Source organism: Microplitis mediator, chromosome 6, assembly GCF_029852145.1.
Source record: "Microplitis mediator isolate UGA2020A chromosome 6, iyMicMedi2.1, whole genome shotgun sequence".
NCBI lineage: Eukaryota > Metazoa > Arthropoda > Insecta > Hymenoptera > Braconidae > Microplitis > Microplitis mediator.
Window position 1 is genome coordinate 5667491 of NC_079974.1, and position 20018 is coordinate 5687508.

At 30.7% G+C, this 20018-nt stretch overlaps 3 protein-coding genes across 3 annotated transcripts; 2 read left to right on the top strand and 1 right to left on the bottom strand.

The window, feature by feature from the left end:
• Nucleotides 1–2499: 2499 nt before the first annotated feature.
• LOC130670412 (cyclin-T-like) lies at nucleotides 2500–3597 on the top strand. Its single transcript, XM_057473814.1, has one exon. It carries the CDS (start codon nucleotides 2500–2502, stop codon nucleotides 3595–3597), a length of 1098 nt encoding a protein of 365 aa, XP_057329797.1.
• An 855-nt stretch (nucleotides 3598–4452) lies between these two features.
• Nucleotides 4453–6972, bottom strand: LOC130669539 (uncharacterized). The gene is made up of 6 exons (XM_057472492.1): nucleotides 6834–6972; nucleotides 6054–6150; nucleotides 5518–5662; nucleotides 5223–5320; nucleotides 5042–5119; nucleotides 4453–4924 (listed from the first exon to the last, which is right to left on the bottom strand). The coding sequence occupies exons 4-6, from the start codon at nucleotides 5298–5300 to the stop codon at nucleotides 4547–4549; spliced, it is 534 nt and encodes a 177-aa protein (XP_057328475.1). The 5' UTR covers nucleotides 5301–5320; nucleotides 5518–5662; nucleotides 6054–6150; nucleotides 6834–6972; the 3' UTR covers nucleotides 4453–4546.
• Nucleotides 6973–14382: 7410 nt separating this feature from the next.
• LOC130670413 (cyclin-T-like) lies at nucleotides 14383–15285 on the top strand. Its single transcript, XM_057473815.1, has one exon. It carries the CDS (start codon nucleotides 14383–14385, stop codon nucleotides 15283–15285), a length of 903 nt encoding a protein of 300 aa, XP_057329798.1.
• The last annotated feature ends 4733 nt before the right edge of the window (nucleotides 15286–20018 follow it).

The following is a 20018-nucleotide window of genomic DNA, read 5'->3' on the forward strand; positions in this document are numbered from 1 at the left end:
AATTTCACCTAAGCGGAACGTAACAATTATTTTATTTTTTATTTTTAATTTATCGAATAATAAATATCAAAGGACTTACATTCAAAGTAAGAACAATATTTGGTTTCATTATAAATATAGTTAAGTAATATTGCAATTACATAGCAATGTATGAAATTTTTTTAATTTTTCTAACCTTACTTTTAAAGACTATTTCCTCACGTCAACAATACTAACTACGGCTCTGTCGATGAACGCAGCGCGAGGTTCAAACGAGTGGAAGGGTACTCACAGGCTCACTACTACTCTCACATGTCACTCATACATGCTCACGGGACTCTACGATTCGCGCTCTCCCCACTAGTCTCAAACGGAGACGTTTCGAGATCCTCTGACTCTAAAGGATTAAATAATAGGATCACAGAAAATTGTGTAATTTATTTAATAAAAACGAAAATGTTGTGAAATAATGGAATTTTTGCAAGATTACGGAAAAACTCTGGTACCTAAATCAGACGATACTTAAGCCGATGAAGGACCTCGATAAAACCGGGATATTCTATGTTGATCATAGAAGAGAATGTTGGCATAGAAGCGTCTCGGGTCTTAAAGCTTCATACGACAGGGAAAAACCTTAACAACGTTGGGTGACAGCCCGGGTGCAGAATAGACGGAGCAGCTGGACAAGAGGAGACTCGATCTCGCTGAAAGGAGTCGCTCACGTGACGCCAGATGGGGTAAGCCCCTAGGATGGGCCCAATCGGCACTTATACCATCACCTCAGACTTGAAATTTGCAATAATTTCACGCAGGTTTTGCTCAGACAGTACGACGGAACCTTTTGGTACCCCTAGCTCTCAAAACATCATTTGTAAATTAATTCTTAATAATATATTGACAATGTTGATTTATGCCGCCTTTAACCAAAAATTTACATTATTTAAACATTTTATTGAGTTCACATTTATTTTATATAAAAAAAAATTTCACGCATCCCGCGTGAAAAAACTTCATATCTGGAAAAATATATGAATATTACAATGTGATATATTGCACAATATATAAAATAATATTTATATTTTCGCCATATTAATGTATGATAATACATTGAAAAAAATATATTACTACAATATATTGATCATATATTTATCAATATAACTTTTTTCATGTATGTTTAGCATATATTTCTTTCTATATTTTATTATTATATCTTGATATATTGTATTGAGAGTAGTATCTTTGTTAATCTACAGTATGATGTATATTTTTTATATAAGTTTTCCAGTATATTGCAAAATATATGGTACTCCATATATTTTCCAATATATTGCAAAATATATAGTACTATACATATTTTTCGTACTATGGTATGTTACATAGCAAAAACCATGCATTTCAGTTTGCAATTTTCATTTCTATGCTATTAGGCAGCTTTAAAAAAATATAAGTGTATAAAGACTAAAATTTTCAATATATCGAGAAAAAAATAATTTTTTATCTATTGGAAAAATATACCATAAACCATAGATTTAAACATATAAGTTCTTCTATATACGATCAATTATATACAGTCAATATATCACAAATTATATGAGTCAAAATATATGTAAATTTTATGATATTGTACTTTATAAATTACATATATACCATCCATATATGACAAAAATATATTGAGAATTATATGAGATTATATATATAGAGAAATATAAAACATTATATAAAAAGAAATATATTATTAAAAATATATACTCCAATATATGTAAAAAACATATATTCGTGAATATATATTTTTGCAGCCATATATTTATCACATATTCACCATATATATTTTTAACAATATATAACTTTTCCATGCGGGGAACTCAAATATTAATTTTTCCTGTATAAACAATAAATTTTAATATTTATTCTATAGTTATTTGCGTTTGAATTACAAGTTAAAGAATTACTATTTAGAATGATAATATTTACTAATGATTTTATCATTATATTATTTGTCGGCTCTTAATGTACACAGTTTATTTATTTCCGTGTACTTTAATTTTCAGAAAATTTTAAATTCATTATTTGAGACTTCCACATAAATATTCAATTACGTACTTAAATATTCGCCATCAGGTCTTGAGTTGTTCACAGAAAAATTAATTACGTTCACACCTGAATATTCAAACCCTAATGACCATAATATTTTGAGTCATTAGTCTAATGACCTTTTCTACCTCAGGTAAATTTCTTCAGCCCCAAACTATTAGTTTCTAATTACCCCCATATCCATTGTTGTGACAATTGCACTAGGACAAAATCTTAAACTGCTTTGTTATAAAATCCTATAAATATCGGAGTCTTGTCAATATTTTTTCACTTTATTCTCGAACTCCATACCCGACAGTTCGTCTGAGAATATATTAAAATTTACGGAAAAAACAAAATTGTGTTATTTCAAAGTGCGTAAGCTGTTTCAGTATAAAGTACGAAAGTTTACAGTGAAGTTCGATAGATCCTGAAAAATTTTGTATAAAAATGGCGCAAAAGTGGTATTTGAACAAAGAAGAGCTGAAGAACTCTCCAAGCTTCAAGGATGGTATCAGCGCGGAGAAGGAATTAGACTATAAACAACAAGCCGCTTACTTAATAAATGATTTAGGCAAGCGGCTTAAATTATCAGAAGTTTGTGTACATACTGCCATAGTGTACATGCGCAGATTTTTCATTCACCATTCATTGGCCAAGTTTCATCGTTATGAAGTTGCAACGGCGGCAATTTTTGTGGCGGCAAAGGTTGAAGAAGAGCCACAAAAATCGAAGGAGGTAATAAGTGCTCTTCATATCTGTTTGAAGAAAACCAGGGATCAACAACTGGACACTACGACTGCCGAGTTCCAGGAGAATGTCAAAGCACTCATAGTAAATGAGCGTATTCTTCTAGCAACACTGGGATTTAAGATGGGAGTTAATCACCCTCATCATTACATCACGGAATTCTGCAGAGAAATAAAAGCTTGCAAACAACTATGCAAGATTTTTCTGCAGATGGCGAACTACACGTTACAGATGACATCAATGTGCCTGAAGTACAAACCGGCAGTTGTGGCGTCGTATTGTATTTATTTCACCATCCAATCGTCGCAGTGGAAGATTCCCGAAGTCATAGATGGGAATCATTGGTTTTGGCTGCTCGATACAAAAGTGACCTTCGATCTGCTGATAGAGATGGACAGGGAGTTCAAAGAAGTCTTAAATAAACTGTCACCGAAAATACGAAAACGCGTGATGTGTTTATTTAAAAATCCACCTGTCCGAATTAACTCAATGAATCGGATAGTGACAAGCTCCAGTTTATCGGATCAAGAAAGTGTTTCCACTAAAACTGAATTGAAGCAATCAAGTACTCGGCAGAAAATCACCTATCAGGAGTATCGTGATAGACTGATGAAGAAAAAATGTGCGGATTCAGATGGGTCCTCGACATCTTTACCTCAAGCTGCTGGAGAAGTACAAGATAATTCGGTTGGAAGTACCTGTCAACTTGTACCAGCAACTGCAAAGGATCAGGAAATAACAATTGAAGTCCTAGATAACTACATCCGTAAACGTGAGAGTTGTCATGATACTCTCTAAACATGAAATAGTGGTTTTTCACTTATTAGAAGTGCATATTCACTATTTGTTAAAGCTAAAACCGAGCCACGCAGAATAAGTGAATATTCACTTTATGAATTAGTGAATTCACGAATATCATTAATTCGGTATGTGACCTTGAAATTTCCCTATTTCAATTAATGAAAATAACATTCACTTTTACAATAGTGAAATTATATCACTAATTAGATAAGTTAAATTTACTAAAAATATAAATTTAACAATCTCACTCAATAATTAGTGAAAATCCCTGTTGCGTTTACTAAAAATACTACTAAATGAATTAGTGGAATTTTACAAAATTATAAGTGCATTTCAACAATTTGTAAGTTGAATTCACTGGAAATACTAGTAAAATTAAAAAAATGTTAATTATGCATTTTTGCAAAAATATAAGTGAAATTTACTTAAATCATTAGTGCAAGTATTTTACTGAATGAATCAGTAATATTTATTGTAGTATTTAGTTAAAATTTAGCTAATTAATTTAGTTCAGTTTTGTAGAACTTTTAATTTTGATTTTACTTATTAAATAAATTATATTTACTTAAATAATAGTTTAACTAAAGTAGTGTTGACAAATAATTTTTTAATATAAAAATCAATGAATAATGTATATTTATTTTTTTAAAACATTGATTTATTAGCACAAAGTAATTAAGTTTTTAAAAGGAACTAAGTATTAAGCATTAGGTATTACTTTAGAATTTTAGAACATAATAAAAATGTTAATGATAATAGAAGTAATATGATTATTAATAATAATATTAATCGTTATGATAATAATAATAGTTATAAAAATATATTAAAAAAGTTAAAGAAACTCACTCTCTGTTTGATACACAACACAAGTACAGTTAAAATAATAAATAAAAAAGTTTTGATATGCTCAGTACAAAATATCAGTACAAAATATCAATCATATTTTTTAATCAGATAATGAATCATTATCGTTATCATTAAGAACTTTTGAATCCTTGATTGTAATATTACTTAATGTAATATGTAGGGCCGAGACCACTGATCGTGATGTTACACCTTGCATTCCAAAAACGTAACAATCTACAAAATTGAAAAAATTTTGCAAACTGTTCGGGTACTGTAAATTCAGCACGTAAAATAGCTTATAAAGTAAATTAAAAGCTGCAATCGGTCCACTTTTGTCGCCTACACTTATAAGCCAATTATCCCCTTCAATGAAAAATTTTTCATAACCTTGACCTTTCATAAGAATGAGACATGGTTGGACATTAGTAGCTTCACGTTCCTTAATCTCTTTGATGTAGTTACTTATATTAGTTCCGTCCTGTGAATAAAATAAATGTACATAATATTACATATTATTTTGTTTGTTAATATTTAATTTCAAATTGGTAAGATGGTATTGTTATAAAAAAAAAAAAAAAAAAATCAGAATAATTACCGGAAGAGTTTTTATGAGATCTTTATTGAGAAATGCAGTTTTGACGGGTAAAGGGCTATCATCGCTTTCATTGAGTTTCTAAGAAAAAAAAAATTAATTGATTTATGGTTATTTATTATTTTCAAGAACTATAAATAAGAAGAATTATAACAATATTCGATAGTTGCAATTCAAAACTTACTCTTTTCTTTCCTTTACCTACGCCTTTACCTCTTTTTGTGATCACAGAGTTTGATACCGGTAGTAATGCACTCAACATGAGTAAGGCTCTCAAATTTTCTGCAAAAAATAAATTGCAGTATTAAAATCAATTGACATTTTTTTATGACAACACTAACACGAGCAACATTAACAATTTAAATATATGAATAGCTTAACAAATTAAAAAAAAAAAATAATATAAAATTTAAAGATATAAATGAATGAATTTAACGAGTAATTAATATTATTAATTAGAAAAGAAAATATTTGCTCACCATCAGTAATATCCGCTGCTTCTGTGTATAAGACTGGCTTACAATTTTTAACAAAGAAGTTAATGCGTGGAACGTAATATGTGGCAAACTTTTCCAAAAAGTTATCTGCTACATTTGGATATTTATTGTCGAAATCGCGTTCAATCTATATAAATTATAATAAAATTAAATTATTATTGTCTTCGTTATTATTATTATCTTCATTATTATTGTCATAATTATTGTCGTTGCCGTAGTTATTATTATCGTGTTCAAGATTTTCACCATGTTCTCTATCATTAAATTCAATCAGCAAATGATTTTTTTTTATATGGCGTTTGAGTGATGCAAATGTTAAAAATCTGCGTGAACACCCGTTCTGAGCACATTTAAATCCTTGATCACCGACCCCACGACTCACAGTTAACCCATGAGCATTGATAAAATGTCTTTTTAATCCCCACAACTCACCGTTGATTTTTTGATGACAAATGAAACAATTTAATCGATCCATTGTGAACAAATGATTGATTACAGTGACAGAAAAAATTACTTACGTCTTAATTTCTCAAGAGTTTCATCATCATGTATGGTACCTTTTAGTTTATTAATCAATCCCTCAACGGTCAAATCTTTGTACTCTTCCATGTTTTTCTGCAGAAGAAGAAAAATATCATGTAAGAAATAATAAGATGAAAAGATGAAAATTTTGTATAATTATTCAATTATTTGCTTTTAATGATCGTATATGAACAACTCATAAAATGAGAATAAGTATGTCTCTCCGGGACAGTAGTTGAAGAATGATATTGCAAATTTTAGGGGTTGGCATTAATTTCAAAAATATGAATGTAAAAGTAACAAAGAAAAATAATCTTTTAAATACGTATCGAATGATAACAATAAAATTGTGCACAATTAAAAATTTTAACTTTTTCTACTTGATCCAGATCTAATTTCATAAAATTATTGACACTCATATATTTTACAACTTCTGAAAATTATAATTATAAAAAATCTAGAAGATAAAGTACGAAAGACTATAGCGTCACTTATACGATTCACGTGACTGCGCAACTGTTCTGTTGTCTCGTCTTCACTTATTCAGAAGTGAACCGGATAGAAAACTAATAATTGAATTCGTGATAAATATAATTTTTAAACTTAAAATAATATGAAAATTTAATCACATTTTATCAATCTTTAATTAATAAATAGCCATACGCTGTAAATTATTAAAAAAATTTACAACAATATGAACTTTGAAAAATAAATGCTCACTGTTATGAATAAAAACTAACCTCTGATAAAATTTTAACTTAATAAATAATACTTACGCGATCAGGTAAAGATATAATATTATTTCTCACTCGTCTGCAATATTTTTTAGTAGCAGAATGCCTTAAATCTGTTAATCAGTGCTATTATTTAAACTTGGGGTCTTTGATGTTTATTAATTTCCAAGCGCATGAAAACTTCCAGAAATTTTAATGTTCTGTATACAATACATCGTCGTAGCTTTACTGCATTTGCTTTGTGCGACTGCGCAATGGTCTGTCTTGACTTCACTTATTCCGAAGTGAACCGGATACAAAACTAATAATTGAATTCGTGAAAATTTTAATTCTTAAATTTACGGTAAACAAATTATTTACTGCATTTTATTGATTTATTGCTAATTATAAACTCTTAGTTCTTGAAATAATATTTGATAATTTTATATCTGCAGAATCGAAAAAAACAACCTTAATATCAAAAGAAAAATTTATTTATTATTGTTTTTAATAATTAGGTTAGGTATTGCCTAGCCAGAGATTGACAGCAATGAGCATTGATTTATGGACAGAGTATTTTTATAATAATAGTAGTATGATTGTTATTTAGGTAGAGTATCAAATTGTATTTACCTACCTGTCTACACTTCCTTTATAAAAATTTCAAGTCGAAGGTGCAAGAATTTACTATAGTATTACGGTATAACTAACCAATGAAGAGATTACAATTCATTGTAAACTTTTTTTTCAAGTTCACAGGATTATATTTAAATCATAATAACCTTATACGATGAAAAAATATTAAAATATTTAAATTATTATTAAAAATTATTCGGTAGACTATAACTAAAATTATCATCACGTAATTATAGTTAAAAAAAAAAATAATTTACTTACGATTTGAGCCACTTGAGTAATAAATAAAATTTCACTAATTAATTGTTAGAAACACTAATTACGAATTGAATAACAGCTTTACTTCAACAGTCAGTGAAAATTTCACTAATTCACTTGTGAATCATGGCTTCAATGAAATGATTGGTAAAAATTTCACTATTTTAATCAGTAAATTAACTAAATATTTAATGAAAATTAAATCACTAAAGTAACTTGCGAAATATCACTTATTTGAAGTTAAAAACATCAATTGTTAAGTGAATACAGCTTCACTTCCCCAATTAGTGAAATTTTCACTAATTCATGTTTAGAGAGTATGGGCAGCATTTTTTGTTCTTCTAAAAAACGTAAGCTAGCATAGTTTTAATAAGAGTTTTTAATAATGATTGTAATTTTTTGTAAATAATTTTTCATGACATGGTAATTTATTACTATAAAATATTATTTTAGTTTTTATTATTTTTATAAATTAAATTTTAAGTATAAGTTTTGATTGTATAAATGAATCATGATTATATTTTAAAAATTTACGTTTTATTTAATAATTTTAATATATTTTTTGTAAATAATGAAATAATAATGTAATTGAAATTAATGATAATGTACCATAGGCTCAATCTTAATTTTTAAAAAATAAAATATTGAAAAAACGAATTCCTCACTCTTTTTGATTTATCAATAAATTTTATTTTAATATAGGTAATTAATTTATATAAGTAATTTAATTTTACGACTAATAATTAATTTCCTAAATTTCAAATCATTCGAAAATCTTCTAAAAACACAGAATAACAACAAAAAATTTAATTCAAAATTTAACTTTCTAATTTAAAAAAATAGAAATTACTCCGGATAAAAAATTGAAAAAAAAAATACGATCCTGAAATTAGCAGATAATTAAAAATGTTCTAATTTTTTTTTCAACAATTTAATTAGAAAAATAAAAAAAAAATAAAACAATAAAAATACGCACATGTATAAAGTTCAAAAAACCCATAGGTGTAATTTTTTTAAATGTAATGTTTAAAAAAAAAATCCAAAAATTATTAGACCTCGGCTAATTTTAGTGTCATAATATTTTTTTTTAAGTTGAAAAAAAAAGTAATTATCTAATAATTTCCTTAACAAATATAAGGTAAAAGAGCCAGTTATTGACCCTGGCCTAGTTTCTGACCTTTGTAACTTTTTTCTTACTTACTTAACCCGTTGAGAACACACGGGGTCCAGCGGGGTCTTTTTAGATTTAAAAATGCTTCAATATTTGTCTGGAGTCCATTGGACCCTATGTGTCCTCAACGGGTTAAAAAACTATAACTTCAAAAAGAAAATCAATTTTTTCTTAATTTATTGTAATTTATTCTGAGCCTAATTAATGGCAATTTAAAAAACATAGCAAATATCAACTAAATAAGAACAAATATTTTAGCCATAAGCGGCTGAGGAAGCGATTTTTAAGTGGAGTCTAAACAGTTTAGGTTAGGAGGATAGATAGACAAATCATAAACTAGTCGATAGAATAATTGTTTTTCTCATTAAATTAAATTTTACATTAATTGTTATAATATAACCCCAACCAGCACTCTAAAAAAGTCAGAAACTGGGCCCCTAACCTTAGTAATGTTTCTATAAATTATAACTAAAAAATACCGTAAAATTCTCTAAGTTTAGATTGAAAAATTATAATAATTTTATTTATGATACTGAAGTTAGCAGACGTCTAATAATTCTTTGTTTTTTTTTAGGCGATAAACCATAACAAAAAAATATTTTAAAAAATTGCACCTGTATTTTTTAAAATTTTCTAAATGTGCATATTTTGATTTTATTTTTTTACAATTGATTTATTGAAAAATAACAATTCAAAAATTTTTAAATGCCTGCTAACTTCGGGATAATATTTTATTTTACTATTACTGAATGTAAATTTATTATACTAACCCTAGCAGTATTGACGTCACCGTAAAAACGTGGTGAAAACACGGAGTTTCTACGGTGTTAACTCCCTTACAGTGTTTCCACAGTGTATCGACGGAGTTACGACGGTGTTATAATGGTATACCATCATTCTATAGAAGGGCGACGTTTCTTGTGCAGTTACGAGACAAGGTTTCTCTCGTGTTTTCTTCGAGTTCACCCAGAGTTTTTATTGTGTTTTTTTGGACTTTCGTCGGTGTTTTGCCGCTGTTTTCTAGGAGTTTTCGCGGAGTTTTGTTGGGGTATCGTCGAAGTTTTAGCGGCTTTAACACGGAGTTTTAATGGAGTTTTTGCGGAGTTTTAACGGTGTACTGTCGACATATTCTTGGAATTTTTCGATAGATTCGCGGCTTTCCAACGGTATTAAGTATATGATGTAGTGTATACTAGAATTTGATTATGAAGTAAACGATATTTTGTTTCAAAGTAAATGATATTTTGTTTTATAACAGTGGGCCCTGGCTACTTTGTGTCCAGTAGCCACGAACCACAGTTAATAAATATTTCCCGAATTTATTTAATTTAATTATTAATTATTTTAATTATAAATTTAGATCGACTGTTACTGGTTCTGGAATCGGGAAACTTGATGTATCTCAGGAGTAGGTCTGCTCGTTCTGACCGGACACGCGGCTGAAATAGACTAATAACTATAGGACTCTGGTGATAATTAAGTTGTATGCTCGATAAAAGTTTAACTGACTAGTTTATTTAACCAAATCCCCATAAATATATACAGTTTTCCCCTTTTTACTTAAACTATAATAATTTTATATGTATTTACAAGTGGTCCAAGGGAATTTATCAACTCGAGACGCGTGTGTTTCTTTATAATAATGAGCGGGAATAAAATAATAAAGTAATTAACCGCGTTGAAGAGAAAGAAAATTATAATCTATATCGATATACTCGTAATTTGTTGAGAACTTATCAGAATCTTGATCTGCTTACTGACGATGCTGATCGACGATTCTTCTCGGCTTGGTCCTGGTGATGTTGGTGTCCAATAGGTTTCCTCTGGCTCCTGGGATCCGCGTCGGCAAATTCTCATATAGGAAGAAACAATCGGCCCAAGCTTGGTCGAGGCTTGGCGCAAGACTTATTAACTCTGGGGAAAGCTTGAAATCCGAGCTTGGCCCATGTCTGTCTAAGCATCGAAATGATAACACCCAGCCAAGCTTGAGTGACAGTGTTGTGCCAAGACTGCATCTTAGTATTGGCCCAATAACCAATGCCAGTATTGTGCCAAGATTGCATCTAAGTATTGGCCCAATATCGAAAGCCAGTGTTGTGCCAAGACTGTTGCTAAATAAGCACCTATGCTTATTAAAAATAAATTGAAAAAAAAAAAAAAAATATTAGTAGACATGTGCGGGATGGTAACATATGGAAATAAATTTGTACACAGAGAAATCAGGTGGATCGACGAAACTAATTTTTTTTTTGCATTTGCTGGGTCTCGAACCTGTCCTTCATGACTGCTAGGTAAGCGTCTTATCCACTAGGCTGTTACGCTGTTCACAGAAGCCAGGGGTCTTTAGGTACTATTTGTTATTTAGACTGGTAAACTAAGGCTTGTCACTTGTATAATGGCTGAACCTTGTCCCAAGACTGGCAAACCAAGGCTTGTCACTTGAGCATTGGCTAAACCTTGTCCCAAGACTGGCAAGCCAAGGCTTGTCACTTGAGCATTGGCTGAACCTTGTCCCAAGACTGGCAAACCAAGGCTTGTCACTTGAGCATTGGCTGGACCTTGTCCCAAGACTGGCAAACCAAGGCTTGTCACTTGTATAATGGCTGAACCTTGTCCCAAGACTGGCAAACCAAGGCTTGTCACTTGAGCATTGGCTGAACCTTGTCCCAAGACTGGCAAGCCAAGGCTTGTCACTTGAGCGTTGGCTGAATCTTGGCCCAAGACTGGCAAACCAAGGCATGTCACTTGAGTATTGGCTGAACATTGGCCCAAGACTAGCAAACCAAGGCTTGTCACTTGAGCATTGGCTGAATCTTATCCCAAGACTGGCAAACCAAGACTCGTCACTTGAACGTTGGTCGGATCTCGGACTAACCTTGGGAGGCCGAGCTTCGGTAGACCAGTATTGTGCCAAGACTGGCCCCGTTGTCAATATTTTTTTTCCTACAAGGGTTGTCGCACACGAAGAAAAACCACACCACTCACTTTATACACTTTGGTTTTAATTAATTGATCAGATAAACGAACTTTAGGTGTAATATTCAATTTGGTGTATCAAAGCAACACCACGTATCTCATTAAACAAGTTGAATTTTAATTCAAATAAATTATGAAAGACTCAATCGGAAGGTATTCGTATCACTTCTAATAAGTTAAATGAATTTAGTTTCATATCAAAAGACAAGTTCTAATAATTACTTGAGCAGAAATAATTATGCGTCGGTGCGTTTTCGCTGACCGAACTCAAGTGTCCGTCTCGGGTCAGTTCTCTGGGCCACCAACCTGCGTTGACCCCACCTAATTATGCGCAGGGACTAATTTGCGGTCCCATGCTGCGCGAAATCATCCCCCAAATTCTAGCGCAGAGACTAGATAGTCCATCGGCTGAAGAGGAGGTCCCGTAAACATTTTGTTGGCACCGGGTAAATCCAACTGTATCTTATGTATTTGGGGCCAAGGATCACGAAAATCGGGTCCATTTTGTTCAAAAGTGGTGCAAACAATTGTTTATAACAATTTAATTGTTTAAATCAAAATAACTCCCGAACGGCTGGTTTGTTGAGGCAGTGTAGGAAAAAAAAATGTTTAGAATAAAAAAATACACAAAAAAGGTATCATGTGTTTTTTTTGCATCTCAAATATTTCGCGAGATAAAATAACAAAACGAGCCGGCGCTCGGACCTCTCCCTCGCGCACTAGCGACTGCCTATGCGCGAGCTCTCTCTCCGCCAAATCGCGTCAGATGCTGGATAGGCCGGAGTTTTTTAAATTAAAAATCATAGAAAAATAAAAAAAAAATCGATTAATTGTCGATACTACCAATCGACAGCATTTTTTCTGAAACGAATTTTTGTCGCTGTCGATTGGTAGTATCGACATTTTTTCGATTTTTTGAACCCAATCTGGACTTTGAAAAAATCCATTTGTTTATAACATTTGTGAACAAAAAAAAAACGTTTTTGGACGATACGACAGAAATTCGTTTCATAAAAAACGCTGTCGATTGGTAGTATCGACAATTTGTCGATTTTTTGAACCCAATCTGGACTTTGAAAAAATCCATTTGTTTATAACATTTGTGAACAAAAAAAAAAACGTCTTTTGACGATACGACAAAAATTCGTTTCAGAAAAAATGCTGTCGATTGGTATTATTGAAAATTTGTCGATTTTTTTTTTTTTTTTTTGTTTTTAATGTAAAAAACTTGAAAAAATTCCGGCCTATCCAGCATCTGACGCGATTTGGCGGAGAGAGAGCTCGCGCATAGGCAGTCGCTAGTGCACGAGGGAGAGGTCCGAGCGCCGGCTCGTTTTTTTATTATATCTCGCGAAATATTTGAGATGCAAAAAAAACACATGATACTTTTTTTGTGTATTTTTTTATTCTGAACATTTTTTTCCTCTACACTGCCCCAACAAACCAGCCGTTCGGGAGTTATTTTGATTTAAACAATTAAATTGTTATAAACAATTGTTTGCACCACTTTTGAACAAAATGGACCCGATTTTCGTGATCCTTGGCCCAAAATACATAAGATACAGTTGGATTTACCCGGTGCCAACAAAATGTTTACGGGACCTCCTCTTCAGCCGATGGACTATTACTGCTAATTTAAAAAAAATATCTCCCATTCTACGTGTCAACTTATAATAAAATCATTACAATCTATTACTAACTTTTTTTTACATATTATCTTTTGATATTCATCCGAAAATCATCTGAAATTCATATTTGTGTCAAAATATGACTTACGCATGATATTCAGCTGATCACCTGTGAATTACCGGCGAAATTTCGCAATTTTTTACACGGGTGATGTTTAAAATTAAAACCCGAAACCTGGATGTCAATATAAAAAATAAATTTTATAATACACATCATAATTTTTTAATTTTCAAATTACAAATTTTAAATTCCAAAAATTAATTTTTCCTGCATAGACAATAAATTTTAATATTTATTTTATAATTATTTACGTTTGAATTGTAAATGAAAGAATACCTATTTAAAATGATACTATTTACTGATTACCGTCATTATGTTATTTGTCGCCTCTTAATGTACACAGGTAATTTATTTCCGTATACTTTAATTTTCAGAAAATTTTAAATCTATTATTTGAGACTTCGGCATAAATATATAATGACAAACTTAATTATTTGCCATTTGGTCTTTCACAGGAATAGTAATTACGTTCACACGTGAATATGCAGACCTTAATGACCATAATATTGTGAGTTCTAAGTCTAATTACCTTTTCCTAATTACATCAGGTACATTTCTTCAGCCCCAAACTATTACTTTTTAATTACCCCCATACCCATTGTTGTGACAATTTCTTTTGTTATAAAATCCCTTAAATTTTAGTGTCTTGTCAATATTTCCTCACTTTATTCTCGAACTTCATACCCAACAGTTCGTCTGAGAATATTTCAAAAGTTACGGAAAAAACCAAATTGTGTTATTTCAAAGTGCTTAAGCTGTTCCAGTGCAGAGTAAGAAAGTTTCCAGTGAAGTTAAATTAACAGTGAAAAATTGTGAATAAAAATGGCTCAAAATTGGTATTTCAACAAAGAAGAGTTGAAGAACTCTCCTAGTTTCAAGGATGGCATCAGCGCGGAGAAGGAGCGAGATCACAAACAACAAGCCGCTTACCTTATAACTGATTTGGGCAAGCGGCTAAAGTTGTCAGAAGTCTGTGTGCACACTGCCATTGTGTACATGCACAGATTCTTTATTCACCATTCATTAGCCAAGTTTCACCGGTATGAAATTGCCACGGCAGCGATTTTTCTGGCGGCAAAGGTGGAAGAAGAGCCACAAAAATCGCAGGCGGTCATCAGCGCTCTTCATGTCTGCCTTAACAAATACGAAGCTCACCAACTGGACACTACTTTTGCCGAGAACCAGGAGAAGGTCAAGGCACTAACTTCAAATGAGCAACTTCTTCTGGGAACACTTGGATTCAAGATGGGGGTTAGTCACCCTCATCATTACATCAAGAAATTCTGTGGGGAAATAAAAGCTTGCAAGGAATTATGCAAGATTTTCCTGCAGATGGCTAATTACACTTTACAGATGACGTCAATGTGCGTGAAATATAAACCGGCAGTTGTGGCGTCATTCTGTATTTATTTCACCATCCAATCATCGCAGTGGAAGATTCCCCAAGTCATAGACGGGAATCTTTGGTTTTGGCTCCTCGACACCAAAGTGACCTTCGATTTACTGATTAAGATGGACAGGGAGTTCAAAGCGGTTTTAGATAAAATGTCACCCAGGATAAAAAACTGGGTGATGGGATTATTTAAAAATTCATCGGTCAAAGTGACTGCAGTGAATCGGATAGCGACGACCCCCAGTTCATCGGATCCAGAAATTGTTTCCGGTAACCCTGAAGTCGAGAAGCCAAGGACCCGACGAAAAATCAGCTATCACGAGTATCGGTGATAGACTGATGAAGAAAAAATCTGAATCAGATGGATCATCGACTTCTTCACCTCCTGATGTAGAAGTTCAGGATAATTTCATTGGAAGTACCTGCCAGCTTGTACCCTCAACTGAAGCGGATCTGGACCACAGCCGTAAGCATCAAAATAATTACGACATGGGCAGTATTTTGTGTTCTGCTAAGAGACGTAAGCTTTTGTAGTTTCAATAATTTTTTACTTTTTTGTACATAATTATTTATCATCCAGTTATTTTTTATTGTAAAATATTAATGTAGGTTTTATTATTTTCATAAATTAAATATTAAGTTTTTTATGTAAATAGTAAATAGTAAAATAGTAAATTATATTTTAAAAATTTACTTTTTATTTAATAAGTTTAATATATTTTTTGTAAATAATTAAATAATAATGTAATTAAAATTAATGATAATGCACCATAGACTTAATCATGTCTTTTGAAAAATAAAATATTAATAAAACGAAATCCTCTTTTTGTTTTGATTTTAATATAATTAATTATTTTATATAAGTAATTTTATTTTAAGAGTAATAATTAATTTTTATGACAGTAAAGTTAGCGAACATCTGACAATTTTTCAAACTTTGAAATAATAAATTAAAATGTTTACAAAATAAAATGAAAAATTCATATTTAGACAATTCGAAATTCAGTAGATGCATTTTTTAAAAATTTTATTACTTTAATTATTTAATTTTTTTAGATGTAATTAAAAAATTGTCGGATGTCTACTGCACTTACACTTAGTTAATTTTTCCAAATTAAATTTTTATAAAATTTTTTAATGAATGCAGAATAAAAATCAAAAATTTAGTTCAAAATATCACTTTCTATTTTTAAAAAATACAAATTATCTTCGAATAAAAAATTTAAAAAAAAAATATGATCCTGAAGTTAGCAGACAGTTAAAAATTTTCAAATGTATTTTTCAAGAATTTAATTAAAAAAAAATAATTGCTCATATATGAAATTAAAAAAACTATAGGTGCAATTTTTTAAAATGTCATGTTTGAAAAAAAAATTCAAAAATTAGACGTCGGCTACTTTCAGTGTCATAAATAGGGCCAAGATTTTTGCTTTAATTTAAAATCAAGCAATAATAAATACTGGTGTCAAATTTTTGAAATTACGGAAAAAATATTGGTTGTTGAAAAAAATTTTTTAAGCAAAAGTCCTAGGAAATTTAATTAAAAAAAAAAATGTCTCTTATTATTTTTTCTTAGGACTAAAAAGAAAACCGTAATTTCAAAATTAAGATTTCCACAATTATCAAAAATTTGAATTATTCATATGAATATTAATTTTAGAATTACGGTGAAAATATTGGCCGTATAAACAAATTTTTCGAGTAAAAGTTGTTCAGAATTTAATTAAAAAAAAAAAAAATGTCTTTTATTATTTTTTCTTAGGACTAAAAAGAAAACCGTAATTTCAAAATTAAGATTTCCACAATTATCAAAAATTTGAATTATTCATATGAATATTAATTTTAGAATTACGGTGAAAATATTGGCCGTATAAACAAATTTTTCGAGTAAAAGTTGTTCAGAATTTAATTAAAAAAAAAAAAAATGTCTCTTATTATTTTTTCTTAGGACTGAAAAGAAAGCCGTAATTTGAAAATTCAGATTTTCATAATTCTTAAAAATTAGAATTATTAAAATAAATAAATAGAAACTTTATTGATATAAAATTCTTGAATTTTTGAGGTCGGGAAGAGAAAAATCGGTTTATTAGTGGAAGCAGACAAAAAATATCGAAACATATTTTGAAAATTATGAATTTTTAACTTCCCGCTAAGAAAATTGTAAATTTTCAAAAATTCGGGAAGTTATTGGTTTCTGTCCGATTTACGAAAATCGAATTTCCATCAGATGTCGACGTTTTGAGGTCCTAGGAAGCTATTCTGACTTATTTCAAGATCATATCCGAGTGTATGTATGTACGTACGTACGTACGTATGTAAATACCTGTATCTTTTGAACGGATGAACCGCTTTTGAACTTTAAGGTGTCATTCGACGCGGATTGTCAATATCTTGAAGCCGTGAGAAAATTGAGCTTGATCGGTAGGGCTCGTTCAGAGATATTCCAAAAATAAAATTTTTTCAAAAATGTTTTTTTTGGATAACTTTTAATGTGCTCCATAGATTGATTCCAAAATGAACTGGGCTCTAGAGCTTTATAAGCCGCGTCGGATGCCACTTCAACCATCAAAATCGGTTTATTCGTTCAAAAGAAACCGTTGTCGAAAGAATTAAAAAAAAAAATTTTTATTTTTTCTGAAATATCTCAAAAACAACTCGATAAATCGAATTCAAAATTTGATCAGCTTTAGAACTTGATAAAACGCGTCGATTGCCACCTCAACCGTCTCAATCGGTTTATTCGTTTGAGAGATATCGTTGGAGAAAAAATGGTGAAAAACGTTTTTTTTCGAAAACATCAGCATACAAACGTATTTTCGAGCTCGAAAATGTATTCACAATAATGTTTTCGAGGTTCTTGAGCTCGAAAACAGCGGGAAGTTTTGGGGCTGGCCCGCAGGGTCAACTGACAGACCTATTTTTTTTTCATTTGTTGCTTTCATTTTATACTCAATACTCTAATTCAGTATAATAAATTGCGATGTAGTCAGTAAAAATTTTTAAAATAAATTTAAATATGTTGCTTTGTCAAAATTACAAATTTTATAATGCCGTCATGCTATACAATACGTATAGTAATTTTTCTATAAAATATTACATGAAAAATACCGTAAAATTCTCTAAGTGTAGATTGAAAAGTTAAAATTATTTTATTTTATTATTCCTGTAAGTAAATTAATTACACTTGAGTACCCAAGATGTCAAAGAAAATCATCGAGTGTCAAAATTTTTATCACCGAAAAATTCCATATAATTTTTATAGGCCACCGAAAATTATACAAAATTTTTCTCGTGACTTTGATTACATTGTCATTGAATCGCAGATACCGACGCAATTACTATTGTTATTATTTTGTATCGGTAACTGCGAGCCACTCACAGGTGAGAAAATTTCCCCTCTCTTTAAAAAAAATTCAATTGGCTCGCGGATACCGACGCAGTTATTTTTCTGATTACTTTGCATCGGTAATTGCGAGCCACTCACAGATGAGAAAATTTTTCCTCCACTGCTAAATAAGTTCTCATTGGGTCGCCAATACCGATGCGACTATTATTGTTGTTATTTTTTTCAGAACTAACTTCTAACATAAAGGGATTTTTTTTAACAAAATTTTTTAGCCAAAATGAAACACAAACACTAAATAAATATAAAAACACAAAATTAAAACATATCAACAAACTTTGTAAAGTTTGCGAGCAAACGGGTACAAAATAATATAACTTAAGAAACATAAACTATGTAACAACAAACATGTAATAACTAAAATGATAAATAAAGAGAATTTTAAGAGTAAAGTAACTTTTAACAAAATTTCATGTAACTCTTTCACTATTTTTTCTGATTAACCGCAACTCAAATTTTACCACCAATCTTCCCACACGGAAAAATTATATATGCGGCATATATTCAGATTTGCCCGAATATATACGGATATATAATTTTTCCGTGTGGGTTTCCCGACGGAGATTCGGGAGATCCGAACCCTGGTCCATCTTGACCATACCCGGTAAACTGGCTGCATACACCCCCAATCTTCAAGTCTTTTTAAGTAAAAAATGAACTTAAAAAATTGCCCGTGTAAAAAAGTTGCGGTATTCCACAGGTGATCCGCTGAATATCATGTGGAAGTAAGATTTTGACACAAATATATGAATTTCAGATGAATTCCTGATGAATACACAAAGATAGTATAGAAATATAGTTTTAGTGATAGATTGTATGAAAAATTCTATTACAAAAAAAAATTTTTTTTACGGGGAATTTGGGAGTTTTTTTAGCGAAGTGATCTCGGAGTGATGTGGATTTTATGTCATTCCCAACTCACTCCTGTCCGGAGTTTCAACATTTCAATGAATTTATATTAAACTGTTAAACACTTCGCGAATTTTTTTTTAGTGCATTGACCTAAAAGAGCTTTAATTGGTAAATTTTTCAAATTCATTTTAGTTTAGAAAAAAAAAAATTTTTTTGTAGAAAATTTTTTTTCAGGTGGTCCATTATGCCCCAGATATCGCCGATCAGCTTAAAATATCAAAAATAACATGATTTGACCGAAAATGAAAGAAAAAAAATTACTAAATTTTTAAGGGGGGCCTTCATGCCCCAGGTTCCCCTATTACTTCGTTATAGTCCATCGGCTGAAGAGGAGGTCCCGTAAACATTTTGTTGGCACCGGGTAAATCCAACTGTATCTTATGTATTTTGGGCCAAGGATCACGAAAATCGGGTCCATTTTGTTCAAAAGTGGTGCAAACAATTGTTTATAACAATTTAATTGTTTAAATCAAAATAACTCCCGAACGGCTGGTTTGTTGGGGCAGTGTAGAGGAAAAAAAATGTTTTTTACATTAAAAATCATAGAAAAATAAAAAAAAAAATCGATTAATTGTTGATACTACCAATCGACAGCATTTTTTCTGAAACGAATTTTTGTCGTATCGTCAAGAGACGTTTTTTTTTTTGTTCACAAATGTTATAAACAAGTGGATTTTTTCAAAGTCTAGATTGGAATAAAAAAATCGATAAAATGTTGATACTACCAATCGACAGCATTTTTTCTGAAAC